Source organism: Protopterus annectens, chromosome 3.part0 (assembly GCF_019279795.1).
Source record: "Protopterus annectens isolate FY-2018-M chromosome 3.part0, PAN1.0, whole genome shotgun sequence".
Classification (NCBI taxonomy): Eukaryota; Metazoa; Chordata; order Ceratodontiformes; family Protopteridae; genus Protopterus; species Protopterus annectens.
The window spans coordinates 1,510,205,595-1,510,230,803 of NC_056731.1; the positions used below are offsets into that span (position 1 = coordinate 1,510,205,595).

The window sequence follows — 25,209 nt, forward strand, 5'->3', positions numbered from 1 at the left end:
TTCTTAATGGTCTCTTAGACTGCATGGCTATAATTATCTATGAATTATTATTCCACATTTCTGTCCACCATATGTGGAAAAAAATGTTGTTTTCTGCTTCACAGAACGTGAAAAGGCAAGTCCAGAACACGAAAGACCACAAGATAACTTGGATTAATGTGTATATATTTTGATATACCAGTCAGGGTTAAATGGTTTTGTACAGATAGTGCCTAAGCTGTAAAGCTCTGTTTAAAAAAAGAACAAACTGCAAAACATTTAAAATTTCTCTTTTTTCTGTCAAAGAAAGCTTGGAAGCCATATCTATATGTCATTTTTCCCATTCTGAATCCCATTTCTGATCATAATATACCTAGAGACTGCTATACCTGGGATAAAAGCTGTTAGAATTTTGAACTTTTCAAGTTTTAGGTATTTGGATAAAATGGAATTCTGCCAAAGATGCATTAGTGAGACTTTTAATTTGCCATATGTCTGGTGACAATGGTTTATATTCTTTCATCTAGACTTTAAAAGCAAATACTTACTCCAATGAGCAGGCATATTGTTTGCAAATCACTACCTTCTGGACTCCAACAAATTGTCTCATTTAAGGTAAAATAAAAGGCATTTTCCCTATTTTTGCATCACTCTTGCTGAAATGTATCTGCTGACTTGTTTAATTAAGCGTACTTTTGTTCTTTTCTGGATTTTTTCTCCATGAGATTCCCTACTTGTCTTTAGCCTAAGATTACACTGCCTCCATCCTTCTGACTACATACCTGCCTTCTTCATTAACAAGCCACTCCTAATATAAATGGCAGCCCTCCTTGGCTCTTCTCCCAAACTTAGTACATACTAGTTAGTCCTATTTTTCTCTCGCTGATTCTCGCTACTCATTCGTATGCTTCTACATGATTCCCATCCTTACTATTTAATCTCTGCATATCATATCATAAGAGCTAATAGAGCTAAATCCACACATGACTTACATCTTTTTCAACAATAACTCCAGCACCCCTCTGTTACCTAAAACCCAACTCTAATAATATGCTCTTACAGATCATTTTCTCTTTCTTACCCATCTCCACTTTCCACCTAATGACATTTACTTTTCAACACTAACTGCTATTCCCCAACAACTGCAGATTTTATACCAGCCATCTCCCACTGTATAGGCCCAACCCCGTTCAACTGTAGACCAACAGATTTCAAATTATTTCTGTACCTACCTCTAAAGACACCTAATGACTCAAAAATCAGTCCCATCAACACTTTCTTCCACCGCGACCTCATAATAAATAAATAAATAAATTAGTAAATAAATAAATAAATGTTGGTGTCTTCATTTTGAAAATCACTAACCTTGTCACATTACTAATAGTTTGTGGTGATATTCGTCCAAACTCTGGTATTCCTGCAGCAAATTCTTCCCATCCAACCAATACCCTTGCTATGTATATCTCAGGAATCAAACTCATCAACATAATTATTTGTAGCCTGTCTAATAAAATATCCAAATTGCATACATGGATTTCCATTTACAAACCTAATACAGTGTCAGTTTATGAAACCTGACTTAAACCCACAACTAAAGATGAAGAAATCCTACCTCCTGGCTACAGTATTTTTATATCTGATGGAATGACCAGGGAACAAGGTGGAGTAGCTATTTTATTTTCTAATGCATTAGATTTATGTAGCTCTCTTTACACACTGCCTACATTTGCTAAATTAGAAAAAAAAGTCATCTTATTACATCTAAATCACAACACGTCTCTGTGTGTCATAGCACTTATGTGGCAGTAAATATATACAGTCCTGGGCAATGGAAAACAACTCACAACAAACCATTATACTGGGAGATTTTTAACCATAACTGGGCAGCCTTGAATCAAACAACAAATGCAATCAATACATTCAACCTCACATACTTAATAAACTCACCCACCAGATTCAACAAAGGTACTAATAAAGATACAATCCATGACTGGATCCTAAATAATGCACCCAATAAAATCTCTGTTAAAGGCACCCTTCCAGAGTCCCTAAGTGATCACAACCCTACCTTATTTATCTAACATTAGAATAAAAAATATGCTACATATAGTTTTATTCAAAAATTTTTAAAAATTCAATCAGTTGTATTCCATAAATGTATAGACTGAAGTTTGCTAATAATATTGTCATTAGATCAGTCAGCTGAACTGTTCAACTATTTCTTTCTTAAAATACTCAACACCCATGCCCCACTGACATACAAACCCATCAAACCTAACCCAACTCCAAGGCACTTTAGTAAATACCAAACATCTCATGAGAAAATGAGATAAAACTTAGAATTACTGGCACAATACCTAACTCAAAACAGCTATCAAACATATAGAGAAATGAGAAACTTCACGAAAATTGTACGTGCAAACTGACAAAAGGACTTATTTTCACAAATCCAGTATAGCCATTTCACAAATCCCAAACATTAGTGAGCAACTATCAATTAGTGGCTAAAAACATGGAAAAAAACAACAAAACCATCTGTTACAAAATGGCTCAGACCTTAATTGTTTGTTTGTGTCTTTCGGCTTTTCCTGGTTAGGGGTCACCACAGCGGAACTCTGTTCTGCTAATGATTGGCAGTAGATTTTTACGTACTGGCTTGCTGGGCCTAACGTACAACCTTCAACGTAGGAATGCCCATTCACGCATGTCGCTACACAGAAGACGCTCTAACTGAGAATCAAATGGGCAACGTCTAACTGTGAGGTGACAACGCTACCGCAGCACCACCACTGCAGTAGCTCAGACCTTAATGTTGCACATAAATTTCTCTCATTTAATAAATGTAGCAACATCACTCCTACCAAACAAACGTAAAAAAAATATATTAATCTTCAGCAACTCAGAACTGCTTCCTTACAGACATTTTCAGTTCACCCTGTCCTGTCCAAAATAATCCAGAGACTTCTATCCAAACTGAAATTTGCAAACTTGGCTGCTGACTGTACCACTGATGAGTACCTAAAACTAGCCACAGTGTCTGTAGCCTGCCTATCCCATGTCCAGACTCATCAGCTGATCTGTCTCAGAAGCTTATGTTCCTACACTAGGGAAAAAAGTAACATTCTTCCATTACACCATGGAGGGAAATCAGTTAAAATATCCTATTATCATTCAATAACCATACTTTTTCCACTGCCTAAAATCTTACAACAATTTATTCATTTGTAACTTTTAAAATACCTTCTTTAAAATAACCTACTCTCTTCCACCCAGCATGGTTTCCTCCCTTCACATAACACTACAGCCCTTCTATCTTTTTATAACAGCCAACTTAGAAATTAAGAAACACTACTTTATCCTGTTTTCCTTTGACCTTTCAATGGCATTCAGTAATGTTTCTGACTTAAAATTGTTATACATAGTAGCTACACTCTAGCCGGGCAGAAGATTGTCTCACTGACAAAACACAATGTGTGAAATAGCAGTCTTCCTTCTCCACTTTCTGAGATATTTCCATTGGATTTACTTAGAGATGAATTCTAAACCCCCCTTCCTTTCAATACTTCCTTGAATAAACGTCATACTGCCACTGGTCAATGTACTGCTATTATGTAAGCAGATGACTCTACTCTAATTAGGGTTACCACCTGTCCCACTTTGGCCATTTGAAAAGGTGGCACCCCTAACTCTAATTTGTTCTGCACCTGATATGTCCGCCTCACAGGCTGCCATACAGGAATCCTAGTCCTCTGTGAAGCCATTCATAACGCAGTTCCATCTACTTCTGAAGATGAGCAAAACAAAACAAAAGTCATACTTTTCACACCCATGTCTTATTGTGACCAAAAGTACTTCTGTAGAATAGCATCAGCTCAAAGCACCACATTAGAGGTAGTCCTTAACAAAAAATTATGAGAGGTCATCAAAGGTGATCTGCTAAACTTTGAGATATACATACGAGATATGGTCAAAAAGACCAATTTTAAACTAGGATTATTTCAAATAATATCTCCTTACCTCACCTTTCATTCTCGAACTAAAACTGCAGGCTATCTCTTTCTGTGTATTCCGTGTTATGTCTCAGCTATGCTCAGCAATGTTAACTCCACTCTTTTGATGAAAATGGAACCGTGTAACAAGAAAACTGCAAAATTTGCAACCAATTCTCTCTCTCTCTCTGCTATATTGGATGGAATTTCAAAATGTCTCAAATTACAACCAGTTAAAAGATTCAAAGTAGCAGACAGTCTGCCTCACTATTCAGATAAATGTCCTCCACTTTAATGTATAATTAATTGCTGCTGTCCACCAGGGCCTCTCAGATCCAATGACAGGCTTCTTGATCAAGTTTGTATAATAAACAACAAATGTTCTGCTACCCAGTATTCTGACAAATGGTGGAAATCTCTCCCAGTGCATATAAGGCAAAATCCTAATCTAAAGTTCTTCAAAGTTCATCTGTTAAATCACGTCCTCAGTTGCAAGTTATATACTTGCCTTCCCATCCCATGTTTATACACCTAGCCTTAATAAATTGCTGTTGTAGGTTTTCCTACCGCCTATCATATATAAGTCTTCTTTTCAAACTGAGCCACATCCAAGAAAGTATATTACTACTCACACATCACCTTCCTCAGCTGATAACCTGCTTGTTCAAATATCCCATTGTACCCAAATGGATATTTATATATGAAATCTACATTATAAAAATAGAACTGCCCATCTGGACATTCCTGGCTACCAAATATAATAAAGAAGGAATAAAAATAATGATAAACAATAAAAGTAAGTAATTAAAAAAAAAAAAAAACATAAAAGCAAAATTAATTATAAAAGTAAGAAAATATAAAAATAATGAAAAAAACGAAATAAAATAAATACAGATATAGACAGACAGAGTAAATAAATTTAATTTACCTGCTGTTAAGATATCTACAGATAGACAGTCAAAGAAGATGTTATCGTACTGGCAGACAAAGTTTGATTTCTCAGGCATCAGTTTCCCAAGGCTCAATGTGCCAAGGATTTGAGTACCTCCAAAGAAAAAACTTATTGGTGAGACATACTGGCAGTGAGGCTCTTTTTGGCCATTTTCCCCTTCTTGAAGTTGGTGTAGCTGTGGAGTTGGTATATCTAAGTTTGGGGGTACAGGGGACTTCCCCTCACACTGGGGGTGTAGGGGAGCTTACCCCCAGAAAGGCACATGCATGTTGGTAATTTGCCAGTTTTGTTCAGGGATCCCAATTCAGTAATTCTGATCATTAGTGGTTTGGTCTTTGTCGATGCACAGTGGAAGCGCAGATACATTGATAGATACATGTATAGATCTAGTATAGAGTAGCTGAGTAAGAATTTTATATGCAGTGGGAGTGATTCCCATATTTTATGAGTTAGTGCAGAGGTAAGTGTTCAGTGGATTATAGTTATAGATTAATGTATTTGTATTGCACTGTATGTGGAGCTTTTCTCCTCGGGCCTCCACTGAAAATGGTTTCTGTAGAAACAGTTGTACTACCCAGTAAATAAATGTCAAATGAATAAATAGTTTATTTTGTGGTGTTTGTAGGTTAAGTGTAAATAAAGAGAAGGATCTTAGGTCATAAGGGTAGAATATTCTGATAAACTTCTGGCAAGATAGAAGAGAGCATTTACAGTAAAACTGGTACAAGATATAAAACAAAGCCGTAAGATAAGTAACAGTACTTCCTTCTAGTCTGGTAGTTTGTTTTTTTAAGCCAGTGATCTTCTTAGTTAGGAACCTCTGGAATCTTTCTAGTTGTTTAATATGCTTATTGAGGCATATCCCAATGTTGGCATTGTATTCAAGAATTGGCCTAATCAGCTGTACTAAGTGGAAGGACTTCTTGACTGCTGTCATTAAGTGATGTTCAATGGTGATGGAGTTCTCTTGCAATATTCTTATCTTGTGGAGGGCTCTTGTCTATGTTATATTCTGCGGACAGAAGTTTTAACAAACACTACTATATTACACATTTCAGCATTTGATTTAAGCCCATTTTTAGCAGACCAGGTGTTTATTAGAGTACATTCTTGCAGCAGGACACTGATTTCAGATGGTGACTTGACAAAGACTTCCAGTTTGTAGTTTTCTGCAAATGTCATTAGCCAGAGATCTTGATATGAGGTCTGGGGGGGGCAGAAAAGTTAATGCCAAATAAAAGGGGCCCCAGCATGGATCCCTGAAGATCATCACTGATTATCGTCACACTCTTTGATGAGGCACCTCTTCACATCCTTTGCTGACAGTTCTGTTCCTTATCCAAGTTGCTATCCATGTTACCATATAGAGATCTAATCATAACAAATTTAACTTACTAACTCTGAAAGCATAGGGTGTGGTATCAAAGGCCTTGTCCAGGTTGAGGTATGTCATGTTTATAGCATATCTGCTGTCAACAACATGTGTTACTCTTTCAACAAAACTAACCGTATTCATTAGACAGGATCTACCTTTAACAAAGCCAAATTGCTGTGTGCATATTCTAATGAGATTTGTAAAGTCATAGTTAATCAAATCAGTAATAATATGCTCCGTGGCTTTGCATATGAAATTCAACAGACTGACGGGTCTGCAATTCCTTGGACAAAACCAGTGACTAAACTCAATAGTTTAAGAAGTGATTCTGCCAGGACTTGTTTGGTACTGTTTAAACAGCCAGGTACAGAATCAAATCCCATGAAGGAAGTAGTTTAAGTCTTTGAGAGTATCTTTTTCACATGGTCTTTGGTGGTGATGGGAGGTGGGGACTTAGAGCTTTTAGTATTATTGGCTTTGAATAGTCATTTCCAGGGTGAAGTTGTCATTAAATTTGTTAGATAACATTATTGGCAATTTCTACCACTCAGAGTAAGTGGTGCCATCTTGAAAAAATCCTGAGCAATGTTGAGCATTATTTATTAGTTTCCTAATATAGCTACAGAAAGATTTGTAATTGTTGCAGTTTTTTTATCTTTAGCTGCTAACCTCAGTTCATTGGGTTGACTTAGTAAAACAAATAGTTCTTTAAGTTTTTAATCATTTTTTAATGTTATTCTTGATTTGAGAGTCAGTAGATATACTGTACACTTTAAGGAAACATTCCTTTACTGGAAAAGCTCACCCCAAATCTGCCACGACTTGCTGTGAACAAAATATTAGTTTGTTTTTACCTTTTTGCATTTTGCATTGCTTCATTGCCTTCTTCTATTTGTATATTGCAGTCTATTTTCTTTACACTATGTTTTACTTGTATTCTCCTTTTAATTGTATATATAAACTAGGAAAGAGACCACAGCTGTGTCTCTTGTGAGTCACACAGAAATTAATCCCCCCCTTCTACCCTGGTGCTGTTATGTTTTTAAACTCAACTGTCTTTCTAATTGCTGCCCCTTATGTTAATTGGAACACATCTCTCCTCTTTTATTGGCTATTTTGAGTAAGCACAACATTATCATTTTGTGAAATCACTCCCCTTCAACCATTTACATTTATTGGCCATCTCACTTTATTCTATAGAACCAGAATACAAAGTGCCCATCCCCTTCCAATCTATCTTGCTCTTTTAAAATTAGTGGATCTCCACTTAGATAGCTAAAGCTTAAGCTTAAGTTACCCCTTTTTGATATCTTAACTGCTTAGTGTACACTGCAGGTCTTATGATATTAGTACATTATTTCCATTTTACCTTTAAAATCTGCAACATCATATCCAAGGCCACCAATTATTGGAGAGCCTGCATTCTGCTTCTCAGTAATCATATTGGGATTCATGCTTCTGTTTTGCTCCTGGTGAGAGAGGGAGCATAGGGACATTATTTCCTGAAGCCTGCTGCTTACCGGAAAGCCGAATAACTGCTTCATGGGTTCATAGGTTCATAGGTGTTTACTACGGTAATGACCACAAGGATCTTTTTAAGCGAAGCCATACATCCCAAATCTGGTACCCTTGATAAGTGTAAGCAGGGGCGTGGGAGCTTAGCCATTTCATAGGTACCAGCTTGGAAAATGTACTTATGTTTTGTTCATGGTGAGAGAAGTGTACATTGATCCCTGACTGTTAATGGCTGGACAGTGAGTGGCTATGTTTTGGTCTTCCTGATTGGTCTGGTTGCTATTCAAGGCATCTACCAGGAAAAGGCTACAACAAGCCATTACACATGTGCTCAGGTCTTTGGACCACAAGTACCAGTTTAACTCAATCATAGTCCATGTGTGTGTGTAAATGACCTGAGACCTTGACTGTATGAAGCAACATACTCTTCCATGATCAAAACTGCTCAACTCAACCAAGAACCCGAAGGACAGCTAGTAGAACAATCACTACACTTTACTGAATGTAGTTAAGCACTTTTGTCCCATAAGGGACTTCATCAGAACTACTTAAATCCTCAGTCAACTCACTTAAATACACTAATAAGATCACGTGACCAAGTCACTAATAAAATTTTAAAAGAATGTGATACTTAAAAACAGTCACATTACATATAAATAACCTAAAACAATACTGACTTGTTATATAGCAATCCAAACTCTTAAGTTTAAGAAGTGGAACAAAGGAACTAGCTTCATTAAGCCCTGGGGACCTTGTGCATTTAACCTCAGTTGCCACATAAGTTCTTTGATGAATAAGTGGTCTTCAATAATTCTACCCCTTTCATCCTTCTTTACATGCTCGATAATAATGTATTTGAAAACATGTGATGGATTATCTTTAACATGCCTAAAAAGTGTGTTGGTCTCCCTGCACTTCCTAATGTCCCTTTCAAGTTCATAAATCCTGTCTTTTACTTTCCTAATTGTTTTGCCGATATTAAAGGTAGAACACGAATGGCAGTTAGCTAATTAAATGGCCCAACTGGTATCACAATTATGCCATCCTTTGATTCTAATCAATTGTCCATTAACAATAGTTTGCTCATCCATCAAAATATGTTTACAAATACTACAACGACCACATTTAAACATACTAGCTCTAGGTCCATTAGTTCCATCTATTCAGGTAAAATTAGGACCCCTTCCCATTAAATCTTTAAAACAGGTGTTTTTCCTAAACACTATCTTTGGACCATCCCCCAATAGTTGATGTAACTGTGCATTAGATGTGACAAACCAGTTGTTATTAATGATATTTTTAATAGTATAAGAATCAACTGTAAATGTCAGCACACTAGGTTTAGAAAAATCCTTCTTAACTGGGGCAGCAAGTAAATCCCCAGTGTTACCCACCATTGTCCCATTACTTTGGTTATGTACACAATACAAAATGGGACTATAAAAATTCCCACTTCTTTTGTTCACCTCTTCATCCTTGATTGGGTTTAAAAATTCTATAGGATAACCCCACTTGACAAACATATCTACCAATTTATCACATTCCACTAAAAATACATAATATCTAGAAACCATCCTGGCCAATCTAACTAGTTGGCCTTTCACAACAGATTTTTTTCTGATGTATAGGATGGTAACTGTCAAAATGTGGATAACTATTGGAGAAAGTGGGTTTACGATATATATTGGAAGAAAAAAATTCCTCTCATAATCTTTATAAATAGTCACAGCTGAAAATGCCATACTATCTTTGTTATAAGTGTGTATACATTTCAAAAAGGAAGATGTTGTGTTAATATAATCCAAAAATTCTTTTACTTTGACCTCATTATCATTTCAAATGATGAAAATATCATCCAAAAACCGAGTGTAAAATCACATGCTATCACTAAAAGGGATGTTGAACACATAATTCAATTCCCAATAGGCCATCACCAGGGTGGCAAAACTTGGGGCAAATGCTGCTCCCATTGCCACTCCATTGGCTTGTTTAAAAATTTGGACTTCAAAAAACATCTGTAGTAACCAATTAACTATTCTTATTGAATATTACCCCAGATAGTTTGTCCAAAAAATCCCATGAGTCTTGACAAATATGGGGTATTGATGTAACCAACTGTTTCAACCCATGGTCAATGAATTTAGGGTACTTTTCCATTAAAACTCTACCACTTCACACTGGTGTAAATAAAGGAATGAGCTACTCTTATGAGCCCAAGTACTTGTTTCCCACCAAGTACATCATCAAACTTGGAGGCGTGATGATCTCCGTTAATTCCCTACCACTACGGAGACAAATGCCCCCAAAATAGGGACAATTTTAAAATGTTGCTGTCGCAAACTTAGAAAGTTGATAGAACAGCAGGTTTTACATTAACAATGATTTTCTGAAATGTATGAAATCTGAAACCATACCACTTCTCGCTGCTGTGTTTTGCCGGTATTTCAGTAGCAGATCTTACTTAAACCATTCACTTGTAAGAAGAAACGTACACTACGTGGGTGGATTTTTCCATTAAACCCCTATGACTACCAGTTTGCGCTGCTGATGGGGCAAGGCTGCATGGCACTGGTGGCTGTGGAGGAGGAGACTTTATGGTTCCACTTGATAAGTAAGAATAAAACAGTATATAATCTGAAGGGTTATTACACAGAGAGTATTCCTGTACAGGTATTTATCTCTAGCCAGTGTACTTGCAGTCTTTTTTTAAAGAAAGATAACACGCATGTCATATACCATTTGGGGAACTAGATATTGTATTAGAAACAATGTTTGCTTACTCACAGTTAATTAATGCTGGCCCCACATCTTTCGATACCGGGCAATCTATTGTTGAGTGATCCTTCTGCCCAGCCTGAGGAGAGAGTTGAATAATCAGCCATCAAATTGCTGTTTCATATATGACAGCTTGAGTAGGAAGAAGCTCATAATCTGTCTTAAAAGTAGAGGAGAATGCCTTGTTCTATTCTGTTTTGTAATTGATGCTGATAAATCCACCCACATAGACTACATTTCTTCATACAAGTGAACGGTCTAAGTAAAATCCGCTACTGAAATACTGCCAAAACACAGCAGCATGAAGTGGTAAGGGTTTAATGGAAAAGAAACAAATGTAACCATGTAATAAGTTTTACTTCTACTGCCATCAACAATAGGCCTGAGGGGTAGGTTATTCTCATTTTTATGTATTTTAGGAACACTGAAAATCCCTGCTGTAACTGGCCACTTATTGTACAAAAAATCAAATTCTGCTTTTGTAATTTGACCCTGCAATAACATATCATTTAAAGCCACATCTATTTTGCTGTAAGCAATATGTAGTTCATTTCGTGATATTTCTTCATATATGTCAGTTAATAATAGGGTATTCATTCTATTGTTATAATCACTAGTGTCCATAATTACTACCCCACCCCCCACCAGGCTTCATTATTCTTATTTCTTTAATTTTCGACAGTATTTCTCAACAAGCCCCATTCATCTTGATTAGAATTAGAAAAATCACATTTACTGGGTCCATAAATTACTCTTTGAATGTCTATATTACACATTTGTTCAAACATACCAAGCATACTATTCAAAGGTGGATTAAATGTGCTAGTCCTTTTAAGTCCACAGCCATTACCAACATTTTCAATTGTAGAATTGTTTCCAACAAACCAAACTGTTAAACTTAATATTCTTATATACAATTTGAGATTTAGTATAGTCTGACCAATTTTCACCATTGCTGCAGGCAAAAAATTGAATCCCTTAGAAAGTAAATAAATTCAGTAAAGTGCAATGATTGTTTAACTGGCTGTCCTTATGGTTCTTGGTTATATGAAAAGACATCAGAAGACTCCCAGAATAAATTTCCCAAGCTAGTGTGAGTCTAGCACTTGAGCAGCATTTTACCATCTCCAAAGATGATACCACAATACAAACAAATGATGACTGACTTTAATAATTGGCTTAGTTTCTGGTGTCATTTTAAGGGAATGTACTATCAGTCAGCAAGCAAGGAGATGGTCAATAGATCACACTGCTTTGCCAGGGATGGTCTGCACCTCTCCTCTCTAGGCTTTCGAATATTAACTAAAACATTGTCCTCCCCCATAGTGCCTTTTTATATTCACTAATACATTGTCCTCCGCACCATAGTGCCTTTTTATATTAGCTAAAACATTGTCCTACCCCATAGTGCCTTTTAATTTTAACTAAAACATTGTACTCCCCCATAGTGCCTTTTTATATTGACTAAAAAATTGTCCTCCCCATAGTGCCTTTTTATATTAATTAAAACATTGTCCACCCCCACAGTGCCTTTATATATTAACTAAAACATTGTCCTCCCCATAGTGCCTTTTTATATTAACTAAAATATTGTCCTCCCCGAAAGTGCCTTTTTATATTAAATAAAATATTGTACTCACCCATAGTGCCTTTTTATATTAATTAAAAAAATTTCCTCACCCATAGTGCCATTTTATATTAACTAAAAAGTTGTCCTCCCCATAGTGCCTTTTTATATTAACTAAAACATTGTCCTCCCCATAGTGCCTTTTTATATTAACTAAAACATTGTCCTCCCCATAGTGCCTTTTTATATTAACTAAAACATTGTCCTCCCCATAGTGCCTTTTCATATTAACTAAAACATTGCCCTCCCCATAGTGCTTTGTTATATTAACTAAAACATTGTCTTCCCCCACAGTGCCTTTTTATATTAATTAAAACATTGTCCTCCCCACAGTGCCTTTTTATATTAACTAAAACATTGTCCTCCCCCACGGTGCCTTTTTATATTAACTAAAACATTGTCATCCCCCATAGTGCCTTTTTATATTAATTTAAACATTATCCTCCCCCACAGTGCCTTTTTATATTAATTAAAACATTGTCCACCCCAACATGGAGAGGGTGAAGATATTAACTAAAACATTGTCCTTCCCCACAGCACCTTTTAATATTAACTAAAACATTGTCCTCACTACTAGTACCTTTTTATATTAACTAAAAAGTTATCCTCCCCATAGTGCCTTTTTATATTAACTAAAACATCACCTTCCTCCATAGTGCTTTTTATATTAACTAAAACATTGTCCTCCCCCACAGTGCCTTTTTATAATAACTAGAACATTGTCCTCCCCCACAGTGCCGTTTTATATTAACTAAAACATTGTCCTCCCACATAGTGCCTTTTTATATTAGCTAAAAAATTTTCATCCACCCATAGTGCCTTTTTATATTAATTAAAAATTATCCTCCCCCATAGTGTCTTTTTATATTCACTAAAACATTGACGTCCCCCATAGTGCCTTTTTATATTAACTAAAATGTTGTCCTCCCCACAGTGCCTTTTTATATTAACTAAAATATTGTCCTCCACCACAGTACCTTTTTATATTAACTAAAACTTTCTCCTCCCCATAGTGCCTTTTTAATTAACTAAAATTTTGTCCCCCATAGTGTCTTTTTATATTACATAAAACGTTGTCCTCCCCATAGTGCCTTTTTATATTAACCAAAACATTGTCCTCCCCATAGTGCCTTTTTATATTAACTAAAATTTTGTCCCCCCATAGTGCCTTTTTATATTAAATAAAACATTGTCCTCCCCTATAGTGCCTTTCTATATTAACCAAAACATTGTCATCCCCATAGTGCCTTTTCATATAAACTAAAACATTGTCCTCCCCCATAGGGTCTTTTTATATTAACTAAAAAATTCTCCTCCCCCACAGTGCCTTTTTTATTAACTAAAACATTGTCCTCCCCACATGGTGCCTTTTTATATTAACTAAAACATTCTCCTCCCTCATAGTGCCTTTTGTATTAACTAACACATTGTCCTCCCCCATAGTGCCTTTTTATATTAACTAAAACATTGTCCTTCCCGTTGTGTCTTTTTATATTACCTAAAACATTGTTCTCCCCCATAGTGCCTTTTTATGTTAACTAAATCATTGTCCTCCACCATAGTGCCTTTTTTATATTAAATAAAACATTGTCCTCCCTCATAGTGCCTTTTTAAATTAATTAAAACACTGTCCTCCAGCACAGTATCTTTTTATATTAACTAAAACATTGCCCTGCCCCATAGTACATTTTTATATTAACTAAAACATTGTCCTCCCCCATAGTGTCTTTTTACATTAACTAAAACATTGTCCTCCCCATAGTGTCATTTTATATTAACTAAAACATTCTTCTGCCCCATAGTGCATTTTTTATTAACTAAAACATTGTCCTCCCCCAAAGTGTCTTTTTACATTAACTAAAACATTGTCTTCACTATACTGTCTTTTAATATTAACTAAAACATTATCCTCCACCATGGTTCTTTTTTATACTAACTAAAACATTGTCCTACCCCATAGTGCCTTTTTATATTAACTAAAACATTGTCCTCCCCCATAGTGCCTTTTTAAATTAACTAAAACACTGTCCTCCGGCATAGTGCCTTTTTATATTAACTAAAACATTGTCCTTCCCCATAGTGCCTTTTTAAATTAAAACACTGTCCTCCGGCATAGTGTCTTTTTATATTAACTAAAACATTGTCCTGCCCCATAGTGCATTTTTATATTAACTAAAACATTGTCCTGCCCCATAGTGTCTTTTTACAGTAACTAAAACATTGTCCTCCCCATAGTGCCTTTTTACATTAACTAAAACATTGTCCTCCCCATAGTGTCTTTTTATATTAACTAAACAATTCCCCTGCCCCATAGTGCATTTTTATATTAACTAAAACATTGTCCTCTCCCAAAGTGTCTTTTTATATTAACTAAAACATTGTCTTCCCTATACTGTCTTTTAATATTAACTAAAACATTATCCTCCACCATGGTTCTTTTTTATACTAAAACATTGTCCTACCCCATAGTGCCTTTTTATATTAACTAAAACATTGTCCTCCCCCATAGTGCCTTTTTAAATTAACTAAAACACTGTCCTCCGGCATAGTGCCTTTTTATATTAACTAAAACATTGTCCTTCCCCATAGTGCCTTTTTAAATTAACTAAAACACTGTCCTCCGGCATAGTGTCTTTTTATATTAACTAAAACATTGTCCTGCCCCATAGTGCATTTTTATATTAACTAAAACATTGTCCTGCCCCATAGTGTCTTTTTACAGTAACTAAAACATTGTCCTCCCCATAGTGCCTTTTTACATTAACTAAAACATTGTCCTCCCCATAGTGTCTTTTTATATTAACTAAAAAATTCCCCTGCCCCATAGTGCATTTTTATATTAACTAAAACATTGTCCTCTCCCAAAGTGTCTTTTTACGTTAACTAAAACATTGTCTTCCCCATACTGTCTTTTTATATTAACTAAAACATTGTCCTCCACCATGGTTCTTTTTTATATTAACTAAATCATTGTCCTACCCCATAATGCCTTTTTACATTAACTAAAACAATGTCCTCCTTCATAGTGTCTTTTTATATTAACTAAAACATTGTCCTCCACCACAGTTCCTTCTTATATTAACTAAAACATTGTCCCCTCCCAACAGTGCCGTTTTATATTCACTAAAACATATTCCTCCTTCACAGTGCCTTTTTATATTAAGTAAATCATTGTCCTCCCCCATGGTGCTTTTTTATATTAATTAAAACATTCTCCTCCCACATAGTGCCTTTTTATATTAACTAAAACATTGTCCTCCCCCATAGTGCCTGTTTATATTAACTAAAACATTGCCCTCCCCCATAGTGCTGTTTTATATTAACTAAAACATTGTCCTCTCCATAATTCCGTTTTATATTAACTAAAACATTGTCCTCCTCCATAGTGCCTTTTTATGTTAACTAAAACATTCTCCTACCCCATAGTGCCTTTTTATATTAACTAAAACATTCTCCTACCCCATAGTGTCTTTTTATATTAACTAAAACATTGTCCTGCCCCATAGTGCCTGTTTATATTAACTAAAACATTGCCCTCCCCCATAGTGCTGTTTTATATTAACTAAAACATTGTCCTCCCCATAATTCTGTTTTATATTAACTAAAACATTGTCCTCCCCCATAGTGCCTTTTTATGTTAACTAAAACATTGTCCTGCCCCATAGTGCCTGTTTATATTAACTAAAACATTGCCCTCCCCCATAGTGCTGTTTTATATTAACTAAAACATTGTCCTCCCCATAATTCCGTTTTATATTAACTAAAACATTCTCCTCCCACATAGTGCCTTTTTATATTAACTAAAACATTCTCCTACCCCATAGTGTCTTTTTATATTAACTAAAACATTGTCCTGCCCCATAGTGCCTGTTTATATTAACTAAAACATTGCCCTCCCCCATAGTGCTGTTTTATATTAACTAAAACATTGTCCTCCCCATAATTCCGTTTTATATTAACTAAAACTTTGTCCTCCCCCATAGTGCCTTTTTATATTAACTAAAACATTGTCCTCTGTCATTGTGCCTCTTTATATTACCTAAAACATTGCCCTCCCCATAGTGCAATTTTATATTAACTGAAACATTGTCCTCCCCATAATTCCTTTTAATATTAAGTAAACATTGTCCTCCCCATAGTGCCTATTTACTTAAACTAAAACATTATCCTCCCCTATAGTGCCTTTTTATATTAACTAAAACATTGTCCTACCACATAGTGCCCTTTTATATTAACTAAAACATTGTCCTACCCCATAGTGCCCTTTTATATTAACTATAAGATTGTTCTCCCCCATAGTGCCTTTTTATATTAACTAAAACATTGTCCTCCCCCATAGTGTCTTTTTATATTAACTAAAACGTCGTCCTCTACCATGGTTCTTTTTTATATTAACTAAAACATTGTCATACCCCATGGTGCCTTTTTACATTAACTAAAACATTGTCCTCCCTCGTAGTGTCTTTTTATATTAATTAAAACAATGTCCACTCTCATACTGCCTTTTTATATTAACTAAAACATTCTCCTCCCCCACAGTGCATTTTTATATTAACTAAAACATTGTTCTCCCCAATAGTGCCTTTTTATTTTAACTAAAACATTGTCCTCCCCAATAGTGCCTTTTTGTATTAATTAAAACATTGTCCTCCCCCAATGTGCATTTTATAGTAACTAAAACAATGTCCTCCCCCACAGTGTCTTTTTATATTAGACAAAACATTGACCTCCCCCACACTTCCTTTTTATATTAACTAAAAAAAGTCCTCCCCATAGTGCCTTTTTATATTAACTAAAACATTGTCCTCCCCCATAGTGCCTTTTTGCATTAACTAAAACATTGTCCTCCCCACAGTGCCTTTTTAGATTAACTAAACCACTGTCCTCCCCACAGTGCCTTTTTATAACTAAAATATTGTCCCCCCATAGTACCTTTTTATATTAACTAAAACATTGTCCTCACCCACAGAGCCTTTTTATATTAACTAAAATATTGCCCTCCACCATAGTGCCTTTTTATATTAACTAAAACATTGTCCTCCCCATAGTGCCGTTTTATATTAACTAAAACATTGTCCTCCCCCACAGTGTCTTTTTAGATTAACTAAAACATTGTCCTTCCACATAGTGTCTTTTTATATTAACTAAAACATTGTCCTCCCCATAGTGCCTTTTTATATTAACTAAAACATTGTTCTCCCCATAGTGCCTTTTTATATTAACTAAAACATTGTCCTCACCCACAGTGCCTTTTTATATTAACTAAAACATTGTCCTCCCCACAGTGCCTTTTTATATTAACTAAAACATTGTCCTCCCCATAGTGCCTTTTTATATTAACTAAAACATTGTTCTCCCCATAGTTCCTTTTTATATTAACTAAAACATTGTCCTCCCCACAGTGCCTTTTTATTTTAACTAAAACATTGTCCTCCCCATAGTGTCTTTTTATATTAACTAAAACATTGTCCTCCCCATAGTGCCTTTTTATATTAACTAAAACATTGTTCTCCCCATAGTTCCTTTTTATATTAACTAAAACATTGTCCTCCCCACAGTGCCTTTTTATTTTAACTAAAACATTGTCCTCCCCATAGTGTCTTTTTATATTAACTAAAACATTGTCCTCCCCATAGTGCCTTTTTATATTAACTAAAACATTGTTCTCCCCATAGTGCCTTTTTATATTAACTAAAACATTGTCCTCCCCTCAGTGCCTTTTTATTTTAACTAAAACATTGTCCTCCCCATAGTGTCTTTTTATATTAACTAAAACATTGTCCTCCCCCATAGTGCCTTTTTATATTAACTAAAACATTGTCCTCCCCATAGTGCCTTTTTATATTAACTAAAACATTGTCCTCTACCCATAGTGCCTTTTCATATTACCTAAAACATTGTCCTCCCTCATAGTGCTTTTTTATATTAACTAAAACATTGACATCCCCCATAGTGCCTTTTTAGGCAATGCCAAACTGATAGTACTTCCACATAGCAAATCAAAACCAATAAAATCTAAAGGTGTTCCTGCTCAATGCTAGGAGTGTAAACAAACAAAAAAAAAACACTACTCCATAGAAGCTCTCTTCACCCTAGAGAATGCTGATGTCTTTGCAGTCATTGAGACATGGTTTAAAACCATGCAGAGTACAACTGACAGTGCAAGGTTATAATGCCTTCCATATATTTAGACCAAATTCTACACAAACAGAAACTAAAGGTGGAGGTGTTTCGATTTACACAAAAAATAAATATACCTGAAGGCTGGTCAAAGACGACAATGCATTTGAGCTTATCCAGGTTCAAATCACCTTAGGCAAAATCCTATATGACTTTCTTGTAAGCTATACGTCCCCCTCTATGACCCAGGAAACCCATGCCATATATTTAAACTTCTTGGAAATACTCATCATCCAACCCAATATCATATTCATGTCCGACTTTATATACAGGCACAGATATTTCTGGATTTTGTAAATACAAATTCCCTGGACCGGATTATCAATTCACCAACCAGGGGTCCAACCATACTGGATCACTAATATGAGACAGTACTCACACCTCATAGTGTAATGTCTTCTTTGGCAAGGTCAGACCACAAAATGGTCATCTAAAACCTGGTACCCCAGCTAACTCTGGAATATTCAGGAACTCTTCTAAGGTTAACTTACTAGTATTAAGTGATAGCATGACAAAATTCCAAGCCCTCACAAACCATGAGAACACTGCCACCTCCATGGAACTCTTCACTGAAACCCTATGCAAGAATATTAAAAGCTGCACAGTGGCATTTGTACCCACCAGGAAGCAGTACAGAGCTAATGCAAAAAACAAGTCACTCTGGTGGAATCACAGCATCAATAGGCTGTATAACAGAAGGAAGGAAATCATGGCAAAAAATTCAGAGGTGCAACACCCAGCTGAATAAAAGAGCTCTCATCAAATGAAATAAACAACTTGAAGGACAAATAAAGTCTACCAAACCAAATCTGAGGTAAATTTGGCCTCCCAGGCCAAGGTCAAAAACAAGGCATTCTTTAAAACAAGGCATTCTTTAACTATGTCTGTAACCTCAAAACACAGTGTTCCTTCCTAACCCAATTCAAGTGTAACTTGTAATTTTGTATGGGGAACCAGAAATTCATCCCTGGTTTGACACCTATGTCTCTAATTAACACAGGTGGCATGTAAATGGTTCATCTTCCAGGCCCTGCTTGTAAATGTTTCCTCTCCCAAGCCCCTGCTTACACTTATCAAGGGAATCAGAACTTGTCATAGACTTGGGATGCATGGCTAGGCTTAAAAAGGCCCTTGTGATCATTAGCCTAGTAAACACCTATGAACCTATTGTACTGTTTATCTATGTTAGTCGACCACCAGAGTGGTTTAATTTTAAACTTTTCAGTATATTTAGATCTGGTAGATACTGTTTTTTACTTCACACTAATAGCACACATTCTGTTACCATTGGTGTTTGACTTGCTAACTCAAAGGAGAAGCTTTTTTCTGTAAAACCAGTGACATGATCAAATAGCATCCCATATGTCTGAAAGAAGGAGTGTGTGGTGGTACAGCATAGCAGTCCATCAGATTGCCTGTGCAGGTGTAGTCATTCTGTGGAATGTGCATATGAGGATACATCTACCCACCTCCACCTTGATGCAGAGCAAAACTTTATACCTTAGTAGTAACATTCACCACTTCCTACAGTATGAACTCCTTGGTCACCTACTAAAAACCCATGAACCTCATCACTTCACTTGCTTTCTTTAGCCTATGTTTCACAAGGCAATACATCTTAGTAAAAGAGGTGGGGCACACATAACAATGGCTTCCATCTATCAGAGGCTATTCAGCACTAAGTGGACAATAAAAGGATTGGAAGATATTTGAGTCAGTGGCAGGGGGTCTAGCATTTATCAGGGTTGAGAAATGTTAACCTAAAATGTCATAACACCAGCATTGCATTCATTCATTTAAACACCCAGTACATCACATCATTTCCTTTTATTTCTCTCTTCTCCTAATCATCAGACATAAACTTTAGTAAACTATAAGGTGAAAAATAATAGTGCTAAATCTAAAATGCTTTTGGCACATGATTTTTCACCCCCCCCCACACACACACACACACACACACACACATACACACACACACAGACACACACATGTATTAGGTAACATAAATGCATTCTGCAGTGTATATACAGGCATTTAACTCTAACTCATTTCTGTTACTATTCATATCTAATTCTTTTTTGTGTGTGTTTTCTTCCAGGATGTTTCTGTTCTGTGTATGTTCCGAGCAGCATTCCTCATTTGTGAAATAATGAAAGATGATTTATGTAATACCTCAGCATTGAAATTCACTTAAACTGTCCATAAAGGAAACATATAGACACATTCTTTTAATAGCAGTCAGTGTAATAGTTAAAGGCACAAATTGTTTTAACAGACAGTTACAGGAAAATGGAATAATCAATTTGATGAATTGACTGTTAACTTTGCAACAAATTATTGCATAAAAACATGATTTTTTTTAATTTTTTTTTGTCGATATGTGTTGATGCATTAAGTATGAAATAAAACAATGGCCAGCGATGTTTTTCAGTCAAGAAGAATGACAAGACTCTGTTTTTCCTGTAAATTTAGATATTTTCATACAATTTACCTGGGAATTCGCAGCCGAAGAAGTAACGAGAATGACCGATGGAGGTTTTACTGGAAAATGGTGTACGAATATGCAGACGTCAGCATGCTGCACTTGTTGGCTACATTCCTTGAGAGTGCACCTCAGCTGGTTCTACAGCTCTGCATCATAATTCAGACCCACAGCTTACAAGCACTCCAAGGTAAGTGCTTGTGACAGCATGACACTCTTGATAGTCCTATGCTGATATGACAATCAGTTCTCGAAGTTCTGAACAGAGGCAGGTTGCTGTGTATGTAATTTACCCACGTTCCCTGCTATAGTTTCATGAGGTACAATTTTATGTCACCATGCTATCCACTATATGATAACTATGTATTCAGGATATAATGTTGTGTCATATGAGACAGAACATTACAGGACAGATAATTCACTTACTTTAGGATATCTAAATACCTGAATCCCTATAAGCAACAGTGGTTGTATTAAAGATGCAATTACAATGGGCTATGGTCTTTAGCAGATAGCTGTAATACTTGGGGATTTCAAAGCAACTTGACTGTGTGTGTGTGTGTGTGTGTGTGTGTGTGTGTGTGTGTGTGTGTGTGTGTGTGTGTGTGTGTGTGTGTATATAAATATGTATATCTGTCTATAGATATAGATATTTATCTATATTTTTCAAACGAAACCAATGGTAGAGCCAGTGGCAGAAAATTCATACCTATACCTGATCTCAGCTGTGTCATGATATGTTCAAATGCAAATGTTCACACTGGCACTAACAGCATATTAAACCAAGCATGCTTACAACATTCACTTAGAGCATCTCAGGGATGAACTCAAATTCATCTATTACAGATTGTTCTTCTGCAGGGAATATGCATGTATAAAACGCACCTAGCGTAAAACCTAGTGCTACAATGTTACCCAACTGTTCTGTCATCTGCCACATTGTCATCATCCACAGAGTAATTACATTTTTTGAATAGCAGTTGTCATAGTTATTTCAATTCTTTAATAGGACTCATTATAATATAAAATACATTTTGAAGAGTTCTCTGCCAGCAAAATGTACTGTCAGACAAAATAATATGCAAAAATTAAAAGCATTTAAATTTACTTGCTCACTATATGGTATTATGTCTAGAAAACTCTCACTTATTTTGAGCTTACTATGCATTACTGCAGTTTCTGTGCTGAGGTTCAGACTGGTGATGGCATGTCACGGTTTTGCATTTAATCACACACCTTATAACAGTAGTTACTGACTTTCTTATTACTCTGGTTTTCTTATTTGTCATGAAAATCCTTTTAGTGTTCAAGGAAAAGTTCTTCATGCATATAGCATGCTGACTAGTTAATAGGGTTCTTTTCTTGGCTGCCTTATTTGACAAGAACATTCTTATTACAGTAGAGTCAAGGAGAGCCAACAGACCATGAAGCCTATTTCTACTGGCATTTTATGTGTTTGCATGTTCACAGAATCTTTCTATCCATTAGCAGGTTTTTGTGTTTAATCTAGAAACAGTGCCAGAGGGCAGACAAATGCTCACAGTCATTTTCTATTAGCAGGATTAGGTAGGACACCAATAGTCAAGAGACCTATGAGTATTTGTTTGGCAAATGTCAGTCTACCTGTGTTAGTTTTGTGACAGATGTGGTGGCCTTTAAGACACAGTTGCTCTCTGTTCCTTGAAATGCCTTTATGAAATGTATGTCTAGTCTATTTTGTCTATGATGGTAAATAGCTAAACAATGTGCATACAGGCATCTATTTATGCATAAAGACATCCTGGGAAAGTAAAGGTCAATACATGCCATGTTGTGTTGGAAACTTGTACTGAAGAGAGAATAGTTTGGATCAGATAGCATACAGTCATCTAAAAACAAATGAAATTATGGGAAGGTCAAAAACAGGCAGAAACTGATCCATGCAAGGCCCATTGTTAAATATATACAATGGTGATAAAAGTAATAAAATAATAAAATAATCTTAATAATGCGATAATTGCAGTAACATATACACACACACACACACACACACACACACACACACACACACACACACACACACACACACACACACACACTACTAACCAATGAAATGAAGGCTGCAATGTAGTCTGTAGTCAGTCTGAAGAAGCGATCAGCTTGGATTATGAAAGTGCTAACTTCTCATTAAATGTTTGTTTTCTTCCTTCAGTCGTAGTTTGTTCATCATTTTGTTGTTAAGGATACAATTAAGTCTATGAGGAGGGGTAAAATGTCATACCCTGTTATGTCAATGAAGTGCTACACTCATGAGAAGTCTGAAGGACCCTTAATGCTGCTCTGACTGCCTTCTGTTCTTTGTCATAGGTTCATAGGTTCATACTAGGCTATCTGCCCTGGGGCATTTATAAGCCTAGCCCGATTGTGTTTGGCTTACGCCACCCGTTGATTTGAGTATACTGTGCCCTTTTTAAAGTTTAGTTTACTGTGCCTCTGTCTAATAGTGACACGGAAGTAATCCCCGGGACAAACCTACAATCCCCCATCCACTCATCAAGATTCTTCTTGAAGAGAGTCAGTGAGGTGCTCTGCCTAACATGAATTGGAATTCTATTTCAGAGCGAAGGGAGCCTCTTGGTTATGAATCTGTCCCTCCAGCATGCTCTATTTATTTCTGTGCTGAGGTTGTCTGCTAGCAGATAAATACCTATACCTTACACATATATTCTTTATGGGTCTACTTTGATTCACTGAAAACTCATTTCACTGAATTTTAATTCATCCTCAAAAAAAATCACTGAAAGCTCAAATCACTGAAAACTCATTTTACTGAATCACATTTCACTGAATGTAAGTACTGTTGGGCAAATAAAACATATACTCCCTTTTCCCGACTGTAGTGCGATCCTGGAATTAGTATATATAGTTAGGTGGGTGTGGTGAGCACAGCTCCCCACCTACTTAGCTTTTATATTTACGAATCGCATTTCATTGAAAGCTAACAATATATTAAATCAAAAGTAGATGGGGGCTACACCCCCCAATGTGGGGGAATGTACCAACTATATATACAAACTACAGGATCACACCACAGTGGGGAAAAGGTCATATATGTTTTATTTCCCCAACAGTACTTACATTCAGTGAAATGTGATTCTGTGAAATGAGTTTTCAGTGATTTGAGCTTTCAGCGATTTGGTGTGAGTGTTTTGAAATTCAGTGAAATGAGTTTTCAGTGAATCAAGGTAGACCCATTCTTTATATATATTACAGGCATTATTACATGAAGGGAGTGCACAACATCTAAAGGGTGCAAACAAACTGGACAAGAAAGCTGATTAAAGTGGTCAAGCTTGTCTAGATAAAATATCTGAACAGTTACTTTTTCCCTTCCATGTTAGCTCTGCTATGTCCATTGTTTCTTTTTCTATTTTAGACTTTATAGTAGTTAATTCATTTGACGTGCAACGTTTTGAAAAAAAAAATGTGTGTCACTTTAATTACTTCCATACTGCTACAACAACATTGTGCTGTTGCAGACAACCTCCTCTCAGATACTATATCAAACCAAAACAGCATGAAATTAAAAATAGTATGAAACAGGTCTGCTAGCATATGAAAATCCAAAAGCTGGATGAAAGCCATACCCCTTATCTTCACCTCTTTGTCCTATGCCATTTTTGTAAATAAATGCACTTATTTTCTTTCCATGTTACTTACCATGCTGGCAAATTGTTCTTCTGAATCATTCAGTCGGCAACCACTTCTTTCATAAGTGTTAGAATAGAAAATGAAGCAAAAGCCAGATACACCAATTTGCATAGGAGATCTTTGTCCCTAAAGTAAAAGAAATGCCTGTTAAGATTTGAATTTTGCCTTGCAGAAATGAAGAGATTAATTCCATCTGAAGAGCAATCTCAAAATATATGGAAAAGTTCAGCGCACTCCACCATTATAAGACATATGGATAACAGGTCTACTTGAGATTACCAAAATTTCAGTAGACTGACAATCAGAACACAGAGACAAGAAGCACAAAGTTTCACATTAATGAAACTTCACATTGCCGAACTTGAAAGCCCGACGAGTGCTTTACAGTAAATCTTGTTTGTGGATGAAAATTTTAAACATCACTGATTTGACACATTAAAAATGTTTATATCCTTTTTTTTATTTGCAACCAGCATATTTCACTACTGTGTTTTTATAACATAACTGACTGAACTGCAATCACCTTTAAAGATTGATGGTGTCTGAGTACCTGCCATTATTTCAGTATAGACATTTTAATATTATTTTCCTTACTAGTGGACTAAATAGGGGTGGCAAATGTCCTATTTAGTATATGAGCCAAAT

At 35.9% G+C, this 25,209-nt stretch overlaps 1 protein-coding gene across 1 annotated transcript in view; it reads left to right on the forward strand.

Annotated features, from left to right (window-relative positions):
* The window catches only part of XKR4 (XK related 4), a 1,628,686-nt gene that overhangs the window by 919,621 nt on the left and 683,856 nt on the right, over nucleotides 1-25,209 (forward strand). Inside the window, exon 2 of the mRNA XM_044065529.1 lies at nucleotides 20,865-21,064. Within this exon, the coding sequence (XP_043921464.1) occupies nucleotides 20,865-21,064 (200 nt within the window). The remainder of the gene's footprint in view (nucleotides 1-20,864; nucleotides 21,065-25,209) is intronic.